The sequence below is a fragment of the Oncorhynchus nerka genome, unplaced genomic scaffold, assembly GCF_034236695.1.
Source record: "Oncorhynchus nerka isolate Pitt River unplaced genomic scaffold, Oner_Uvic_2.0 unplaced_scaffold_869, whole genome shotgun sequence".
NCBI classification, from domain to species: Eukaryota; Metazoa; Chordata; class Actinopteri; order Salmoniformes; family Salmonidae; genus Oncorhynchus; species Oncorhynchus nerka.
Window position 1 is genome coordinate 104,431 of NW_027040417.1, and position 21,655 is coordinate 126,085.

The window sequence follows — 21,655 nt, forward strand, 5'->3', positions numbered from 1 at the left end:
TCCATCCTGATTGCCTAGTCACATTTTCCCCTAACTACATGTACATATTACCTCAACTACCTGGTACCCTGCACATTGACTCAGTACTGGTACTCCTTATAGTCTCATTATTACCTCAACTACCTGGTACCCCTGCACATTGACTCAGTACTGGTTCTCCTTATAGTCTCATTATTACCTCAACAACCTGGTACCCTGCACATTGACTCAGTACTGGTACTCCTTATAGCCTCATTATTACCTCAACTACCTGGTACCCTGCACATTGACTCAGTACTGGTACTCCTTATAGTCTCATTATTGCCTCAACTACCTGGTACCCTGCACATTGACTCAGTACTGGTACTCCTTATAGTCTCATTATTGCCTCAACTACCTGGTACCCTGCACATTGACTCAGTACTGCTACTCCTTATAGTCTCAGTATTACCTCAACTACCTGGTACCCTGCACATTGACTCAGTACTGGTACTCCTTATAGTCTATTTATTACCTCAACTACCTGGTAACCTCATTATTACCTCAACTACCTGGTACCCTGCACATTGACTCAGTACTGGTATTCCTTATAGTCTCATTATTACCTCAACTACCTGGTACCCTGCACATTGACTCAGTACTGGTACTCCTTATAGTCTCATTATTGCCTCAACTACCTGGTACCCTGCACATTGACTCAGTACTGCTACTCCTTATAGTCTCAGTATTACCTCAACTACCTGGTACCCTGCACATTGACTCAGTACTGGTACTCCTTATAGTCTATTTATTACCTCAACTACCTGGTAACCTCATTATTACCTCAACTACCTGGTACCCTGCACATTTACTCAGTACTGGTATTCCTTATAGTCTCATTATTACCTCAACTACCTGGTACCCTGCACATTGACTCAGTACTGGTACTCCTTATAGTCTCATTATTACCTCAACTACCTGGTACCCTGCACATTGACTCAGTACTGGTACTCCTTATAGTCTCATTATTACCTCAACTACCTGGTACCCTGCACATTGACTCAGTACTGGTTCTCCTTATAGTCTCATTATTACCTCAACTACCTGGTACCCTGCACATTGACTCAGTACTGGTACTCCTTATAGTCTCATTATTACCTCAACTACCTGGTACCCTGCACATTGACTCAGTACTGGTTCTCTTATAGTCTCATTATTACCTCAACTACGTGGTACCCTGCACATTGACTCAGTACTGGTACTCCTTATAGTCTCATTATTACCTCAACTACCTGGTACCCTGCACATTGACTCAGTACTGGTACTCCTTATAGTCTCATTATTACCTCAACTACCTGGTACCCCTGCACATTGACTCAGTACTGGTTCTCCTTATAGTCTCATTATTACCTCAACTACCTGGTACCCTGCACATTGACTCAGTACTGGTACTCCTTATAGTCTCATTATTACCTCAACTACCTGGTACCCTGCACATTGACTCAGTACTGGTACTCCTTATAGTCTATTTATTACCTCAACTACCTGGTAACCTCATTATTACCTCAACTACCTGGTACCCTGCACATTTACTCAGTACTGGTACTCCTTATAGTCTCATTATTACCTCAACTACCTGGTACCCTGCACATTGACTCAGTACTGGTACTCCTTATAGTCTATTTATTACCTCAACTACCTGGTAACCTCATTATTACCTCAACTACCTGATACCCTGCACATTGACTCAGTACTGGTATTCCTTATAGTCTCATTATTACCTCAACTACCTGGTACCCTGCACATTGACTCAGTACTGGTACTCCTTATAGTCTCATTATTACCTCAACTACCTGGTACCCCTGCACATTGACTCAGTACTGGTTCTCCTTATAGTCTCATTATTACCTCAACTACCTGGTACCCTGCACATTGACTCAGTACTGGTTCTCCTTATAGTCTCATTATTACCTCAACAACCTGGTACCCTGCACATTGACTCAGTACTGGTACTCCTTATAGCCTCATTATTACCTCAACTACCTGGTACCCTGCACATTGACTCAGTACTGGTACTCCTTATAGTCTCATTATTGCCTCAACTACCTGGTACCCTGCACATTGACTCAGTACTGGTACTCCTTATAGTCTCATTATTGCCTCAACTACCTGGTACCCTGCACATTGACTCAGTACTGCTACTCCTTATAGTCTCAGTATTACCTCAACTACCTGGTACCCTGCACATTGACTCAGTACTGGTACTCCTTATAGTCTATTTATTACCTCAACTACCTGGTAACCTCATTATTACCTCAACTACCTGGTACCCTGCACATTGACTCAGTACTGGTACTCCTTATAGTCTCATTATTGCCTCAACTACCTGGTACCCTGCACATTGACTCAGTACTGGTACTCCTTATAGTCTCATTATTGCCTCAACTACCTGGTACCCTGCACATTGACTCAGTACTGCTACTCCTTATAGTCTCAGTATTACCTCAACTACCTGGTACCCTGCACATTGACTCAGTACTGGTACTCCTTATAGTCTATTTATTACCTCAACTACCTGGTAACCTCATTATTACCTCAACTACCTGGTACCCTGCACATTTACTCAGTACTGGTATTCCTTATAGTCTCATTATTACCTCAACTACCTGGTACCCTGCACATTGACTCAGTACTGGTACTCCTTATAGTCTCATTATTGCCTCAACTACCTGGTACCCTGCACATTGACTCAGTACTGCTACTCCTTATAGTCTCAGTATTACCTCAACTACCTGGTACCCTGCACATTGACTCAGTACTGGTACTCCTTATAGTCTATTTATTACCTCAACTACCTGGTAACCTCATTATTACCTCAACTACCTGGTACCCTGCACATTTACTCAGTACTGGTATTCCTTATAGTCTCATTATTACCTCAACTACCTGGTACCCTGCACATTGACTCAGTACTGGTACTCCTTATAGTCTCATTATTACCTCAACTACCTGGTACCCTGCACATTGACTCAGTACTGGTACTCCTTATAGTCTCATTATTACCTCAACTACCTGGTACCCTGCACATTGACTCAGTACTGGTACTCCTTATAGTCTCATTATTACCTCAACTACCTGGTACCCTGCACATTGACTCAGTACTGGTTCTCCTTATAGTCTCATTATTACCTCAACTACCTGGTACCCTGCACATTGACTCAGTACTGGTACTCCTTATAGTCTCATTATTACCTCAACTACCTGGTACCCTGCACATTGACTCAGTACTGGTACTCCTTATAGTCTCATTATTACCTCAACTACCTGGTACCCCTGCACATTGACTCAGTACTGGTTCTCCTTATAGTCTCATTATTACCTCAACTACCTGGTACCCTGCACATTGACTCAGTACTGGTACTCCTTATAGTCTCATTATTACCTCAACTACCTGGTACCCTGCACATTGACTCAGTACTGGTACTCCTTATAGTCTATTTATTACCTCAACTACCTGGTAACCTCATTATTACCTCAACTACCTGGTACCCTGCACATTTACTCAGTACTGGTACTCCTTATAGTCTCATTATTACCTCAACTACCTGGTACCCTGCACATTGACTCAGTACTGGTACTCCTTATAGTCTATTTATTACCTCAACTACCTGGTAACCTCATTATTACCTCAACTACCTGATACCCTGCACATTGACTCAGTACTGGTATTCCTTATAGTCTCATTATTACCTCAACTACCTGGTACCCTGCACATTGACTCAGTACTGGTACTCCTTATAGTCTCATTATTACCTCAACTACCTGGTACCCCTGCACATTGACTCAGTACTGGTTCTCCTTATAGTCTCATTATTACCTCAACTACCTGGTACCCTGCACATTGACTCAGTACTGGTTCTCCTTATAGTCTCATTATTACCTCAACAACCTGGTACCCTGCACATTGACTCAGTACTGGTACTCCTTATAGCCTCATTATTACCTCAACTACCTGGTACCCTGCACATTGACTCAGTACTGGTACTCCTTATAGTCTCATTATTGCCTCAACTACCTGGTACCCTGCACATTGACTCAGTACTGGTACTCCTTATAGTCTCATTATTGCCTCAACTACCTGGTACCCTGCACATTGACTCAGTACTGCTACTCCTTATAGTCTCAGTATTACCTCAACTACCTGGTACCCTGCACATTGACTCAGTACTGGTACTCCTTATAGTCTATTTATTACCTCAACTACCTGGTAACCTCATTATTACCTCAACTACCTGGTACCCTGCACATTTACTCAGTACTGGTATTCCTTATAGTCTCATTATTACCTCAACTACCTGGTACCCTGCACATTGACTCAGTACTGGTACTCCTTATAGTCTCATTATTGCCTCAACTACCTGGTACCCTGCACATTGACTCAGTACTGCTACTCCTTATAGTCTCAGTATTACCTCAACTACCTGGTACCCTGCACATTGACTCAGTACTGGTACTCCTTATAGTCTATTTATTACCTCAACTACCTGGTAACCTCATTATTACCTCAACTACCTGGTACCCTGCACATTTACTCAGTACTGGTATTCCTTATAGTCTCATTATTACCTCAACTACCTGGTACCCTGCACATTGACTCAGTACTGGTACTCCTTATAGTCTCATTATTACCTCAACTACCTGGTACCCTGCACATTGACTCAGTACTGGTACTCCTTATAGTCTCATTATTACCTCAACTACCTGGTACCCTGCACATTGACTCAGTACTGGTTCTCCTTATAGTCTCATTATTACCTCAACTACCTGGTACCCTGCACATTGACTCAGTACTGGTACTCCTTATAGTCTCATTATTACCTCAACTACCTGGTACCCTGCACATTGACTCAGTACTGGTTCTCCTTATAGTCTCATTATTACCTCAACTACCTGGTACCCTGCACATTGACTCAGTACTGGTACTCCTTATAGTCTCATTATTACCTCAACTACCTGGTACCCTGCACATTGACTCAGTACTGGTACTCCTTATAGTCTCATTATTACCTCAACTACCTGGTACCCCTGCACATTGACTCAGTACTGGTTCTCCTTATAGTCTCATTATTACCTCAACTACCTGGTACCCTGCACATTGACTCAGTACTGGTACTCCTTATAGTCTCATTATTACCTCAACTACCTGGTACCCTGCACATTGACTCAGTACTGGTACTCCTTATAGTCTATTTATTACCTCAACTACCTGGTAACCTCATTATTACCTCAACTACCTGGTACCCTGCACATTTACTCAGTACTGGTACTCCTTATAGTCTCATTATTACCTCAACTACCTGGTACCCTGCACATTGACTCAGTACTGGTACTCCTTATAGTCTATTTATTACCTCAACTACCTGGTAACCTCATTATTACCTCAACTACCTGATACCCTGCACATTGACTCAGTACTGGTACTCCTTATAGTCTCATTATTACCTCAACTACCTGGTACCCTGCACATTGACTCAGTACTGGTACTCCTTATAGTCTATTTATTACCTCAACTACCTGGTAACCTCATTATTACCTCAACTACCTGGTACCCTGCACATTGACTCAGTACTGGTACTCCTTATAGTCTCATTATTACCTCAACTACCTGGAACCCTGCACATTGACTCAGTACTGGTTCTCCTTATAGTCTCATTACTACCTCAACTACCTGGTACCCTGCACATTGACTCAGTACTGGTTCTCCTTATAGTCTCATTATTACCTCAACTACATGGTACCCTGCACATTGACTCAGTACTGGTAATCCTTATAGCCTCATTATTCCGGTCGGTAACATTTGAGAGTGAGGCAAATATATAGCATTTTGCGGAAAAAAAACATGATTATTTGTCTCTCTGAAATGAAGACATCAAGTGATTTTAAACAAATACATATCTGTCATTGAACAACCCCATGATTAGATAGTGAACAACCCCATGATTAGATAGTGAACAACCCCATGATTAGATAGTGAACAATCCCATGATTAGATAGTGAACAACCCCATGATTAGATAGTGAACAACCCCATGATTAGATAGTGAACAACCCCATGATTAGATAGTGAACAACCCCATGATTAGATAGTGAACAACCCCATGATTAGATAGAGAACAACCCCATGATTAGATAGTGAACAATCCCATGATTAGATAGTGAACAACCCCATGATTAGATAGTGAACAACCCCATGATTAGATAGTGAACAATCCCATGATTAGATAGTGAACAACCCCATGATTAGATAGTGAACAACCCCATGATTAGATAGTGAACAACCCCATGATTAGATAGTGAACAATCCCATGATTAGATAGTGAACAACCCCATGATTAGATAGTGAACAATCCCATGATTAGATAGTGAACAACCCCATGATTAGATAGTGAACAATCCCATAATTAGATAGTGAACAACCCCATGATTAGATAGTGAACAATCCCATGCCATGATTAGATAGAGAAAAAACACACCAATCTCTTTCAGAAATGCTTTGAAGAATAAAAGCTCATTTACTAACATTTCTGAAAAGGGATATATAGTGTTTTGGAATGAAACTCTTATATTTCCCCATCTGAGCTCAGAGAAGATGAGAGATGTAATGTTTGTCTCTGTTGTGTTGAAGACCAATCAAGCAGGAGAGACCAGCCTCCCCTGTTCCCAGCTGTGTGTCCATGAAGAGTGACCAGTCTATGGGTCGTCCTATAATGTTTAGAGAGGGAGACTTTTCTACTGAACAAAGGTAAGAAGAACTCATGGGTCCTGGTCAGTGAGTTAAACAACACTGTCTCTAGTCATTTCTCCTCCCATATTCCCATTTATTGTTGTTGTTTTCATAATCCATTTGCTAATCATATTGTCCATTTCCATAGTCCTAAAACAATATTAAACAAACACAACATTCCCTGTGTGTGTGTGTGTGTGTGTGTGTGTGTGTGTACACGCTCCCTGGGTGAAGAGATGTAACCTCCATCCTGATTGCCTAGTCACTTTTTCTCCTAACTACATGTACATATTACCTCAACTACCTGGTACCCTGCACATTGACTCAGTACTGATACTCCTTATAGTCTCATTATTACCTCAACTACCTGGTACCCTGCACATTGACTCAGTACTGGTACTCCTTATAGCCTCATTATTACCTCAACTACCTGGTACCCTGCACATTGACTCAGTACTGGTACTCCTTATAGTCTTATTATTACCTCAACTACCTGGTACCCTGCACATTGACTCAGTACTGGTACTCCTTATAGTCTCATTATTACCTCAACAACCTGGTACCCTGCACATTGACTCAGTACTGGTACTCCTTATAGTCTCATTATTACCTCAACTACCTGGTACCCTGCACATTGACTCAGTACTGGTACTCCTTATAGTCTCATTATTACCTCAACTACCTGGTACCCTGCACATTGACTCAGTACTGGTACTCCTTATAGTCTCATTATTACCTCAACTACCTGGTACCCTGCACATTGACTCAGTACTGGTACTCCTTATAGTCTCATTATTACCTCAACTACCTGGTACCCTGCACATTGACTCAGTACTGGTACTCCTTATAGTCTCATTATTACCTCAACTACCTGGTACCCTGCACATTGACTCAGTACTGGTACTCCTTATAGTCTCATTTTTTAATTTATTTTATTTTATTTCACCTTTATTTAACCAGGTAGGCTAGTTGCGAACAGGTTCTCATTTGCAACTGCGACCTGGCCAAGGTAAAGCATAGCAGTGTGAACAGACAACACAGAGTTACACATGGAGTAAACAATTAACAAGTCAATAACACAGTAGAGAAAAAAGGGGAGTCTATATACAATGTGTGCAAAAGGCATGAGGAGGTAGGCGAATAATTACAATATTGCAGATTAACACTGGAGTGATAAATGATCAGATGGTCATGTACAGGTAGAGATATTGGTGTGCAAAAGAGCAGAAAAGTAAATAAATAAAAACTGTGGGGATGAGGTAGGTGAAAATGGGTGGGCTATTTACCAATAGATTATGTACAGCTGCAGCGATCGGTTAGCTGCTCAGATAGCTGATGTTTGAAGTTGGTGAGGGAGATAATAGTCTCCAACTTCAGCGATTTTTGCAATTCGTTCCAGTCACAGGCAGCAGAGTACTGTAACGAAAGGCGGCCGAATGAGGTGTTGGCTTTAGGGATGATCAATGAGATACACCTGCTGGAGCGCGTGCTACGGATGGGTGTTGCCATCGTGACCAGTGAGCTGAGATAAGGCGGAGCTTTGCCTAGCATGGCCTTGTAGATGACCTGGAGCCAGTGGGTCTGGCGACGAATATGTAGCGAGGGCCAGCCGACTAGAGCATACAAGTCGCAGTGGTGGGTAGTATAAGGTGCTTTAGTGACAAAACGGATGGCACTGTGATAAACTGCATCCAGTTTACTGAGAAGAGTGTTGGAAGCAATTTTGTAGATGACATCGCCGAAGTCGAGGATCGGTAGGATAGTCAGTTTTACTAGGGTAAGCTTGGCAGCGTGAGTGAAGGAGGCTTTGTTGCGGAATAGAAAGCCGACTCTTGATTTGATTTTCGATTGGAGATGTTTGATATGGGTCTGGAAGGAGAGTTTGCAGTCTAGCCAGACACCTAGGTACTTATAGGTGTCCACATATTCAAGGTCGGAACCATCCAGTGTGGTGATGCTAGTCGGGAAGCGGGTGCAGGCAGCGATCGGTTGAAAAGCATGCATTTGGTTTTACTAGCGTTTAAGAGCAGTTGGAGGCCACGGAAGGAGTGTTGTATGGCATTGAAGCTCGATTGGAGGTTAGATAGCACAGTGTCCAATGACGGGCCGAAAGTGTATAGAATGGTGTCGTCTGCGTAGAGGTGGATCAGGGAATCGCCCGCAGCAAGAGCAACATCATTGATATACACAGAGAAAAGAGTCGGCCCGAGAATTGAACCCTGTGGCACCCCCATAGAGACTGCCAGAGGACCGGACAACATGCCCTCCGATTTGACACACTGAACTCTGTCTGCAAAGTAATTGGTGAACCAGGCAAGGCAGTCATCCGAAAAACCGAGGCTACTGAGTCTGCCGATAAGAATATGGTGATTGACAGAGTCGAAAGCCTTGGCAAGGTCGATGAAGACGGCTGCACAGTACTGTCTTTTATCGATGGCGGTTATGATGTCGTTTAGTACCTTGAGTGTGGCTGAGGTGCACCCGTGACCGGCTCGGAAACCAGATTGCATAGCGGAGAAGGTACGGTGGGATTCGAGATGGTCAGTGACCTGTTTGTTGACTTGGCTTTCGAAGACCTTAGATAGGCAGGGCAGAATGGATATATGTCTGTAACAGTTTGGGTCCAGGGTGTCTCCCCCTTTGAAGAGGGGGATGACTGCGGCAGCTTTCCAATCCTTGGGGATTTCAGACGATATGAAAGAGAGGTTGAACAGGCTGGTAATAGGGGTTGCGACAATGGCGGCGGATAGTTTCAGAAATAGAGGGTCCAGATTGTCAAGCCCAGCTGATTTATACGGGTCCAGGTTTTGTAGCTCTTTCAGAACATCTACTATCTGGATTTGGGTAAAGGAGAACCTGGAGAGGCTTGGGCGAGGAGCTGCGGGGGGGCCGGAGCTGTTGGCCGAGGTAGGAGTAGCCAGGCGGAAGGCATGGCCAGCCGTTGAGAAATGCTTGTTGAAGTTTTCGATAATCATGGATTTGTCGGTGGTGACCGTGTTCCCTAGCCTCAGTGCAGTGGGCAGCTGGGAGGAGGTGCTCTTGTTCTCCATGGACTTCACAGTGTCCCAGAACTTTTTGGAGTTGGAGCTACAGGATGCAAACTTCTGCCTGAAGAAGCTGGCCTTAGCTTTCCTGACTGACTGCGTGTATTGGTTCCTGACTTCCCTGAACAGTTGCATATCGCGGGGACAGTTCGATGCTATTGCAGTCCGCCACAGGATGTTTTTGTGCTGGTCGAGGGCAGTCAGGTCTGGAGTGAACCAAGGGCTGTATCTGTTCTTAGTTCTGCATTTTTTGAACGGAGCATGCTTATCTAATATGGTGAGGAAGTTACTCTTAAAGAATGACCAGGCATCCCCAACTGACGGGATGAGGTCAATGTCCTTCCAGGATACCCGGGCCAGGTCGATTAGAAAGGCCTGCTCACAGAAGTGTTTTAGGGAGCGTTTGACAGTGATGAGGGGTGGTCGTTTGACTGCGGCACCGTAGCGGATACAGGCAATGAGGCAGTGGTCGCTGAGATCCTGGTTGAAGACAGCGGAGGTGTATTTGGAGGGCCAGTTGGTCAGGATGACGTCTATGAGGTGCCCTTGCTTACAGAGTTAGGGTTGTACCTGGTGGGTTCCTTGATGATTTGTGTGAGATTGAGGGCATCTAGCTTAGATTGTAGGACTGCCGGGGTGTTAAGCATATCCCAGTTTAGGTCACCTAACAGAACAAACTCAGAAGCTAGATGGGGGGCAATCAATTCACAAATGGTGTCCAGGGCACAGCTGGGAGCTGAGGGGGGTCGGTAGCAGGCGGCAACAGTGAGAGACTTATTTCTGGAGAGAGTAATTTTCAGAATTAGTAGTTCGAACTGTTTGGGTATGGACCTGGAAAGTATGACATTACTTTGCAGGCTATCTCTGCAGTAGACTGCGACTCCTCCCCCTTTGGCAGTTCTATCTTGACGGAAGATGTTATTGTTGGGTATGGAAATCTCTGAATTTTTGGTGGCCTTCCTGAGCCAGGATTCAGACACGGCAAGGACATCAGGGTTAGCAGAGTGTGCTAAAGCAGTGAGTAAAACAAACTTAGGGAGGAGGCTTCTAATGTTGACATGCATGAAACCAAGGCTTTTTCGATCACAGAAGTCAACAAATGAGGGTGCCTGGGGACATGCAGGGCCCGGGTTTACCTCCACATCACCCGCGGAACAGAGAAGGAGTAGTATGAGGGTGCGGCTAAGGGCTATCAAAACTGGTCGCCTAGAGCGTTGGGGACAGAGAATAAGAGGAGCAGGTTTCTGGGCATGGTAGAATATATTCAGGGCATAATGCACAGACAGGGGTATGGTGGGGTGCGGGTACGGCGGAGGTAAGCCCAGGCACTGGGTGATGATGAGAGAGGTTTTATCTCTGGACATGCTGGTTGTAATGGGTGAGGTCACCGCATATGTGGGAGGTGGGACAAAGGAGGTATCAGGGGTGTGAGGAATAGGACTAGGGGCTCCATTGTGAACTAAAACAATGATAACTAACCTGAGCAACAGTATACAAGGCATATTGACATTTGAGAGAGACATACAGCGAGGCATACAGTAAACACAGGTGTTGAATTGGGAAAGCTAGCTAAAACAGTGGGTGAGACAACAGCTAATCAGCTAGCATAACAACAGCAGGTGAGATGGCATTGACTAGGCAACTCGGCCGACAGATAAAACAAACAAGCAGAATGGAGTACCGTGATTAATGGACAGTCCAGCGTGCATCAGCTATGTAGCCAAGTGATCAGAGTCCAGGGGGGCAGCGGTGGATGGGGCAGGGGGGCGGGGCTGGCGAGTGTTATCCAGGTTAAGAAAACTAACAATGACTAAATAGATTGTAGCTAGCTAGCTGGTTAGCTTCTGGAGGTTCTTGAGTGTGTTCTAAAAATAAAGATAATAGTGATTCCGTATCACATAGGGTGAGGCAGGTTTCCGGAAGGTATAAACAATTTTTTTTTAAATCGGGAAGAGAGAGTACATATGGGCCACTGCGTTTTTGGGACGCAGCGATGCAGACGGTTAGCAGGCCTGTGCTAACAAGCTAACAGATTAGCAGGCCGGGGTAAACAAGGTAGTAGTTAGCGGACCTGGGCTAAACAAGCTAGCAGTTAGCATGCCGAACTAGCAAGCAAGGAGATAGCGAGGGCTAGAGAGTTAGCCTTTAGAGGACGTCGCGATGGGGTGAGTCTGTTTATTCCTCTTCATGCAGTGATATCGATAGACCGGTCGTAGTCAAGGTATTGTAGCCCAGGAGTATGCTAGGAGCTCTGGCCGGGCTAGCTTCAAGCTACGTGGGTGGAAACGCTAGCCAGGAGTAATCAACCAGGGATGCTGTTTAGCTCGATAGCTAGTTGCGAGGATCCAGCTGAAGAATGTTCCGTTTGTGGTGGGAATCCGGGGGTAAAAAAATATATATATATAAAAATTAAAAAAAATAGGTCCGTTATGCTCTGGTTAGCGTCGCGTTGTTCGAACTGGCGAGAGCTTTCCGAGCTGAAGGTTGATGACCGGTTAGCTGAAGACCGCTAGCATAGCTGGTAGTTAGCTGGCTAGCTTCAGTTGAGGGGGTCCGGTTCCGAAGTAAATATAACTACTTTAGGAAAGTAGCTACATTGGCGGGTTGCAGTAGAGTATTTGGAAGCTTAGGTTTAGCAAAATGTTTTTAAAGATATGCGGAGAAAAAAATATCAAAAAAATATCTAAAACGAAAAAGAGACGATATTTACAGAGAGACGATACGACAGGACAACTTACTGCTACGCCATCTTGGAGATATCTCATTATTACCTCAACTACCTGGTACCCTGCACATTGACTCAGTACTGGTACTCCTTATAGTCTCATTATTACCTCAACTAAACAACACTGTCTCTAGTCATTTCTCCTCTCCCATTTTCCAAATCCTTTTGTCCATTTTCATAGTCCTAAAACAATATTAAACAAACACAACATTCCCTCACTGTGTGTGTGTGTGTGTGTGTGTGGTACCTGGTACATATTACCTCAACTACCTGGTACCCTGCACATTGACTCAGTACTGGTACTCCTTATAGTCTCATTATTACCTCAACTACCTGGTACCCTGCACATTGACTCAGTACTGGTACTCCTTATAGTCTCATTATTACCTCAACTACCTGGTACCCTGCACATTGACTCAGTACTGGTTCTCCTTATAGCCTCATTATTACCTCAACTACCTGGTACCCTGCACATTGACTCAGTACTGGTTCTCCTTATAGTCTCATTATTACCTCAACTACCTGGTACCCTGCACATTGACTCAGTACTGGTACTCCTTATAGTCTCATTATTACCTCAACTACCTGGTACCCTGCACATTGACTCAGTACTGGTACTCCTTATAGTCTCATTATTACCTCAACTACCTGGTACCCTGCACATTGACTCAGTACTGGTACTCCTTATAGCCTCATTATTCCGGTAACATTTGAGAGTGAGGCAAATATATAGCATTTTGCGGAAAAAAACATGATTATTTGTCTCTCTGAAATGAAGACATCAAGTGATTTTAAACAAATACATATCTGTCATTGAACAACCCCATGATTAGATAGTGAACAACCCCATGATTAGATAGTGAACAACCCCATGATTAGATAGTGAACAACCCCATGATTAGATAGTGAACAACCCCATGATTAGATAGTGAACAACCCCATGATTAGATAGTGGACAACCCCATGATTAGATAGTGAACAATCCCATGATTAGATAGTGAACAACCCCATGATTAGATAGTGAACAACCCCATGATTAGATAGTGGACAACCCCATGATTAGATAGTGAACAACCCCATGATTAGATAGTGAACAATCCCATGATTAGATAGTGAACAACCCCATGATTAGATAGTGGACAACCCCATGATTAGATAGTGAACAATCCCATGATTAGATAGTGAACAATCCCATGATTAGATAGTGAACAATCCCATGATTAGATAGTGAACAACCCCATGATTAGATAGTGAACAATCCCATGATTAGATAGTGAACAACCCCATGATTAGATAGTGAACAACCCCATGATTAGATAGTGAACAACCCCATGATTAGATAGGGGACAACCCCATGATTAGATAGTGAACAATCCCATGATTAGATAGTGAACAATCCCATGATTAGATAGTGAACAATCCCATGATTAGATAGTGAACAACCCCATGATTAGATAGTGAACAATCCCATGATTAGATAGTGAACAACCCCATGATTAGATAGTGAACAACCCCATGATTAGCTAGTGAACAATCCCATGATTAGATAGTGAACAACCCCATGATTAGATAGTGAACAACCCCATGATTAGATAGTGAACAATCCCATGATTAGATAGTGAACAATCCCATGATTAGATAGTGAACAATCCCATGATTAGATAGTGAACAACCCCATGATTAGATAGTGAACAACCCCATGATTAGATAGTGAACAACCCCATGATTAGATAGTGAACAATCCCATGATTAGATAGTGAACAATCCCATGATTAGATAGTGAACAATCCCATGATTAGATAGTGAACAACCCCATGATTAGATAGTGAACAATCCCATGATTAGATAGTGAACAATCCCATTATTAGATAGTGAACAACCCCATGATTAGATAGTGAACAACCCCATGATTAGATAGTGAACAATCCCATGATTAGATAGTGAACAATCCCATGATTAGATAGTGAACAATCCCATGATTAGATAGTGAAAAAACACACCAATCTCTTTCAGAAATGCTTTGAACAATAAAAGATAATTTACTAACATTTCTGAAAAGTGATATATAGTGTTTTGGAATGAAACTCTTATGTTTCCCCATCTGAGCTCAGAGAAGATGAGAGATGCAATGTTTGTCTCTGTTGTGTTGAAGACCAATCAAGCAGGAGAGACCAGCCTCCCCTGTTCCCAGCTGTGTGTCCATGAAGAGTGACTGGTCTATGGAACCTCCTCTAAACTTTAGAGAGGGAGACTTTTCTACTGAACAAAGGTAAGAAGAACTCATGGGTCCTGGTCAGTGAGTTAAACAACACTGTCTCTAGTCATTTCTCCTCTCCCATTTTCCCATTTATTGTTGTTGTTTTCATAATCAATAGGCTCATCCTTTTATCCAATTTCATAGTCCTAAAACAATATTAAACAAACACAACATTCCCTCCGTGTGTGTGCGTGTGTGTGAGTTTGTGTGTGTGTGTGTGTGTGTGTGAACTCCCTGGATGAGGAGATGTAACCTCATGTTTTGTCCACAGAAACCAACAGGAGAGATCAGAGTCAGAGATTCTCAGTGGTCAGTCTTCCCAGAGTCATCAAACAGACCTGGCCTCCATATTCAGTGTATGTGGTCCTGTTATGTACATTTGTTTTTGTTTACCTCAAGTAAAGTTGATCTGTCAATCATTCATTAATGTGTTAATGAGAAAGCATTTATTCTCTTGCTTAACTTATTTACTTGATTTATTTCAGTTGCTTGAAGAGAAAATTATGACATTTGTGAAGAACGAGCTGAAGATGTTCAAGAGGATTCTTAGTCCAGAATTCCCAGAAGGCTTTGAGAGTCAGAAGCAGGATAAGGAAGTGGTGGATGCTGAAGATGAGAAGCAGGAGAGCAGTGCCAGAGAGGGGGCTCTGAAGATCACACTGCACATCCTGAGGAAAATGAACCAGAAGGAGCTTGCTGACACACTGGAGAAATGTAAGATCTGTCTGCCTCATGTTGAATGATGTTTTATAACATTTAAAAGCTGTAGCTAAAGTACAGCTAAAGTAGCTGTGTAACTCAATGATATTGTAGCAGCCTTAACACAACACCTAGTGGCCTCATCAAGTAGCAGCAGGGATGTGTTGTGGTGATTCATTTAGAGAGAGAACATTAATAATACCATCAATAATACCAATAATAATATAATCAGTCACACCAGTCTGTAATGCATTATGAAAACATTTACACATTTATACCGTCAGTTAAGAGAATAAATTATTATAATTTACAACTTTATAACAGTCCTTCAATACTGTAGACATTAAAACAGACGTAATATTAATATCCTCTGTGATATTTCTAGATTCAGATGAGCTTGCTGTGATTTGCCAACGTGAACTCAAATCTAATCTAAAGAAGAAGTTTCAATGTGTATTTGAGGGGATCGCTCAACAAGGAAACCCAACACTTCTCAATAAGATCTACACAGAGCTCTACATCACAGAGGGTGGAACAGGAGAGGTCAATAATGAACATGAGCTGAGACAGATTGAGACAACAACCAGGAAACAAGCAAGACCAGAGACTGCAATCAAATGTAATGACATCTTTAAACCCTTAACTGGACAAGACAAACCTATCAGAACTGTGCTGACAAAGGGAGTCGCTGGCATTGGAAAAACAGTCTCTGTGCAGAAGTTCATTCTGGACTGGGCTGAAGGAAAAGCAAATCAGGACGTCCAATTTGTATTTTCATTCCCTTTTCGGGAGCTGAATTTGATGAAAGGGGACAAACACACTTTGATTGAACTTCTCAATCACTTCTCAAAGGAAACCAAACAATCAGGAATCTCCAACTATGACAAGTACAAAGTTCTGTTCATCTTTGATGGTCTGGATGAGTGCCGACTGCCCCTAGACATCCAGAAGAACAAGATCTGTTGGGACGTCACAGAGTCAACCTCAGTGGATGTTCTGCTGACAAATCTCATCAGGGGAAATCTGCTTCCCTCTGCTCTCATCTGGATAACTACCCGACCTGCAGCAGCCAATAAGATCCCTTCAGGGTGTGTTGACCAGGTGACAGAGGTACGAGGGTTCAATGACCCACAGAAGGAGGAGTACTTCAGGAAGAGATTCAGGGATGAGGACCTGGCCAGCAGAATCATCTCACACATAAAGACATCCAGGAGCCTCCACATCATGTGCCACATTCCAGTCTTCTGTTGGATTTCTGCAACAGTCCTTGAACACATGCTGAAACATAAGAGAGAAGAAATGCCCAAGACTCTGACTGAGATGTACACACACCTTGTGGTGTTTCATACCAAACAGAAGAATGAAAAGTATTTTGAGAAAGAAGACACAGGTTCACACTGGAATAAAGAGATCATTCTGTCACTGGGAAAACTGGCTTTTCAACAGCTTGTGAAGGGCAATCTGATTTTCTATGAAGAAGACCTGAAAGATGCTGGCATTGATGTTAATGAAGCCTCAGTGTACTCAGGATTGTGCACACAGCTCTTTAAAGAGGAATGTGGGCTGTACCAGGACAAGGTGTTCTGCTTTGTTCATCTGAGCATTCAGGAGTTTCTGGCTGCTGTATATGTGTTCCTCTCATTCATCAACAACAATGAGAATCTAATGGATGAACCGCAAACAAAGTTCAGATACTTTTCGTCGCTCTTCAGAGAGAAGCCTAAAGTTACTGAAGTTACTTTCTACAAGAGTGCTGTGGATAAAGCCTTACAAAGTGAGACAGGAAACATGGACCTTTTCCTCCGCTTCCTTCTGGGCCTCTCACTGGAGTCCAATCAGAAGCACTTACGAGGTCTACTGACAAAGACAAGAAGCAGCTCACAGAGCCATGAAGAAACAGTCAAGTACATCAAGGAGAAAATCAGGGAGAATCCCTCTCCAGAGAGGAGCATCAATCTGTTCCACTGTCTGAATGAACTGAATGACCATTCTCTAGTGGAGGAGATCCAAAGCTTCCTGAGATCAGGAAGTCTCTCAGAAGATCAACTGTCACCTGCACAGTGGTCAGCTCTGGTCTTTGTGTTGCTGACTTCAGAAAAGGAGCTGGATGTGTTTGACCTGAAGAAATACTCCAGATCAGAGGAAGGTCTTCTGAGGCTGCTGCCAGTGGTCAAAGCCTCCAGAGCTGTTCTGTGAGTAAATAAAATGACATATAAGAACTAATCATCAGGAAGAAATAATACGTTCAGAGAAAAATATGTATTATAATATATTGAAAAACACATTGAATAAATTCATTGATTTTCACATTAGTATAACAACATGACCATACAATTCTCGGAGACGGAAGAAGAATCTATATGTTGTTTGAGAGAATAAACCAAATGCATCTACCATTGTCCTTCTACACTAATCGTTAAATTAACAGTGTGTTTGTGAAGTCATGATGATCTCTTTGTCAGGCTGTCAGGCTGTGGAGTCACAGAGGAAGGCTGTGCTTCTCTGGTCTCAGCTCTGAGGTCAAACCCCTCACACCTGAGAGAGCTGGATCTGAGTAACAATGACCTGAAGGATTCAGGAGTGAAGCTGCTCTCTGCTGGACTGGGGAATCCCCACTGTAAACTGGAGACTCTGAGGTCAGTATTCCTGTAGTTGGTCAACAAGTGATAACTGTTCACCAGATCCACATGTGTTTACCAGACACACATAGTCCACACCATATGTGTTTGGACAGTGAAGCTTACAGTTTTAAATGTGGTGCTGTACTCCAGCATTTTGGATTTGCGATATAATGTTTCATATTAGGGGACAGTACAAAATGTCACCTTTTATTTAAAGGTATTTTCATAGATATACATTTTACTGTTTAGAAATGAACGCACTTTATGTATCTAGTTCTCCCATTTGAAAAAGTCATAATATTTTGGATAAATTATTTTTGTCATAAGTTTAGTATTTGGTCCCATATTCCAAGCCTGCAGTGATTACATCAAGCTTGTGATTCTACTAACTTGTTGAATGTATTTCCAGTTTGTCTTGGTTGTGTTTTAGATGTTTTCCTCATAGAAACTGAATGGTGAATAATGTCCTGTCATTTTGGAGTCACTTCACTTGTATTGTCAGTAAGAATTGAAGATGTTTCTGAACACGTCTAAATTCATGTGGATGTTACCATGATTATGAATAATCATGAATGAATTGTGAATGATGATGAATGAGAAAGTTACAAAGGCACAAAGATCAGACCCCCTCTGTTATTGGTAATGGTGAGAGGTTAGCATGTTTTGTTGTAGCCTCTGTTATTGGTAATGGTGAGAGGTTAGCATGTTTTGTTGTTGCCTCTATTATTGGTAATGGTGAGAGGTTAGTATGTTTTGTTCTAGCCTCTGTAACTTTCTCACTCATTATTATTCATGATTCAGTCATGATTTTTCTTAATTAAGCCATCATCAGGATTAATTTATTATTGTTTAGAAACATGTTATCTACTCTGTTAGACAGAAAAGTTACTCCACTCATCATCCACCATTTTATTATTGCTCAAAACACAACCAAAAACACAACCAAAACAAACTGTCAGGATGTCTAGTCAGGATTCAAGCAGCCTCATTTAGCACTAACTGAAGTTTATTTAGTGCTTTATCCGGGTAGCCGGAAAGTACATTGCAGTAGTCTAACCTAGAAGTGACAAAAGCATGGATACATTTTTCTGCATCATTTTTGGACAGAAAGTTTCTGATTTTTGCAATGTTACGGAGATGGAAAAAAGCTGTCCTTGAAATGGTCTTGATATGTTCTTCAAAAGAGAGATCAGGGTCCAGAGTAACACCGAGGTCCTTCACAGTTTTGTTTGAGATGACTGTACAACCATTAAGATTAATTGTCAGATTCAACAGAAGATCTCTTTGTTTCTTGGGACCTAGAACAAGCATCTCTGTTTTGTCTGAGTTTAAAAGTAGAAAGTTTGCAGCCAACCACTTCCTTATGTCTGAAACACATGCTTCTACCGAGGGCAATTTTGGGGCTTCACCATGTTTCATTGAAATGTACAGCTGTGTGTCATCCGCATAGCAGTGAAAGTTAACATTATGTTTTCGAATGACATCCCCAAGAGGTCAAATATATAGTGAAAACAATAGTGGTCCTAAAACGGAACCTTGAGGAACACCGAAATTTACAGTTGATTTGTCAGAGGACAAACCATTCACAGAGACAAACTGATATCTTTCTGACAGATAAGATCTAAACCAGGCCAGAACTTGTCCGTGTAGACCAATTTGGGTTTCCAATCTCTCCAAAAGAATGTGGTGATCGATGGTATCAAAAGCAGCACTAAGGTCTAGGAGCACGAGGACAGATGCAAAGCCTCGGTCTGATGCCATTAACTTCTTGTGTCGAGCAATCCCGTATCCGGGAGCGTAATCATAGCCTCAAGCTCATTACCATAACGCAACGTTAACTATTCATGAAAATCGCAAATGAAATGAAAGAAATATATTCACTCACAAGCTTAGCCTTTTGTTAACAACACTGTCATCTCAGATTTTCAAAATATGCTTTTCAACCATAGCTACATAAGCATTTGTGTAAGAGTATTAATAGCTAGCATAGCATTAAGCCTAGCATTCAGCAGGCAATATTTTCACAAAAACAAGAAAAGCATTCAAATAAAATAATTTACCTTTGAAGAACTTCGGATGTTTTCAATGAGGAGACTCTCAGTTAGATAGCAAATGTTCAGTTTTTCCCAAAATATTATTTGTGTAGGAGAAATCACAAAAAAACGAAAATTCAGTCATTACAACGCCAAACTTTTTTCCAAATTAACTCCATAATATCGACAGAAACATGGCAAACGTTGTTTAGAATCAATCCTCAAGGTGTTTTTCACATATCTATTCGATGGTAAATCATTTGTGGCAGTTGGGTTTCTCCTCAGTAGCAAACGGAAAAGTACTGCAGCTGGAGATTACGCAATAATTGCGACGGAGGACATCAAGCGACCACCTGGTAAATGTGGTGTCTTATGGTCAATCTTCCAATGATATGCCTACAAATACATCACAATGCTGCAGACACCTTGGGGAAACGACAGAAATTGTCATTCGTGAGCCATTCACAGCCATATAAGGAGTCATTGGAACACAGCGCCTTCAAAATCTAGGGCACTTCCTGTTTGAAGTTTCATCTTGGTTTCACCTGTAGCATCAGTTCTGTGGCACTCACAGACAATATCTTTACAGTTTTGGAAATGTCAGAGTGTTTTCTTTCCAAAGCTGTCAATTATATGCATAGTCGAGCATCTTTTCGTGACAAAATATCTTGTTTAAAACGGGAACGTTTTTCATCCAAAAATTAAAATAGCGCCCCCTATATCCAAGAAGTTAAAATGTCATTTACCACCTTCACAAGTGCAGTCTCAGTGCTATGATGGGGTCTAAAACCAGACTGAAGCCTTTCGTATACATTGTTTGTCTTCAGGAAGGCAGTGAGTTGCTGCGCAACAGCCTTTTCAAAAGTTTTTGAGAGGAATGGGAGATTGGATATAGGCCGATAGTTTTTTATATTTTCTGGGTCAAGGTTTGGCTTTTTCAAGAGAGGCTTTATTACTGCCACTTTTAGTGAGTTTGGTACACATCCGGTGGATAGAGAGCCATTTATTATGTTCAACATAGGAGGGCCAAGAACAGGAAGCAGCTCTTTCAGTAGTTTAGTTGGAATAGGGTCCAGTATGCAGCTTAAAGGTTTCGAGGCCATGATTATTTTCATCATTGTGTCAAGAGATATAGTACTAAAACACTTGAGCATCTCTCTTGATCCTAGGTCCTGGCAGAGTTGTGCAGACTCAGGACAACTGAGCTTTGAAGGAATACGCAGATTTAAAGAGGAGTCCGTAATTTGCTTTCTAATAATCATGATATTTTCCTCAAAGAAGTTCATGAATTTATCACTGCTGAAGTGAAAGCCATCCTCTCTTGGGGAATGCTGCTTTTTAGTTAGCTTTGCGACAGTATCAAAAAGGAATTTCGGATTGTTCTTATTTTCCTCAATTAAGTTAGAAAAATAGGATGATCGAGCAGCAGTAAGGGCTCTTCAGTACTGCACGGTACCGTCTCTCCAAGCTAGTCGGAAGACTTCCAGTTTGGTGTGGCGCCATTTCCGTTCCAATTTTCTGGAAGCTTGCTTCAG

The 21,655-nt window shown here is 42.3% G+C and overlaps 1 protein-coding gene across 3 annotated transcripts in view; it reads left to right on the forward strand.

Annotated features, from left to right (window-relative positions):
- Positions 1 to 21,655, forward strand: part of LOC135570967 (NLR family CARD domain-containing protein 3-like) — a 37,012-nt gene that overhangs the window by 9,426 nt on the left and 5,931 nt on the right. For 2 of the 3 annotated variants that reach the window (XM_065016790.1, XM_065016789.1), the window contains exons 3-8: positions 6,643 to 6,759; positions 14,663 to 14,779; positions 15,039 to 15,123; positions 15,253 to 15,481; positions 15,858 to 17,658; positions 17,929 to 18,102. In XM_065016790.1, the coding sequence (XP_064872862.1) occupies positions 6,643 to 6,759; positions 14,663 to 14,779; positions 15,039 to 15,123; positions 15,253 to 15,481; positions 15,858 to 17,658; positions 17,929 to 18,102 (2,523 nt within the window). Of the gene's footprint in view, positions 1 to 6,642; positions 6,760 to 14,662; positions 14,780 to 15,038; positions 15,124 to 15,252; positions 15,482 to 15,851; positions 17,659 to 17,928; positions 18,103 to 21,655 lie in introns of all 3 variants that reach the window. The other variant, XM_065016788.1, reaches the window with a different exon arrangement.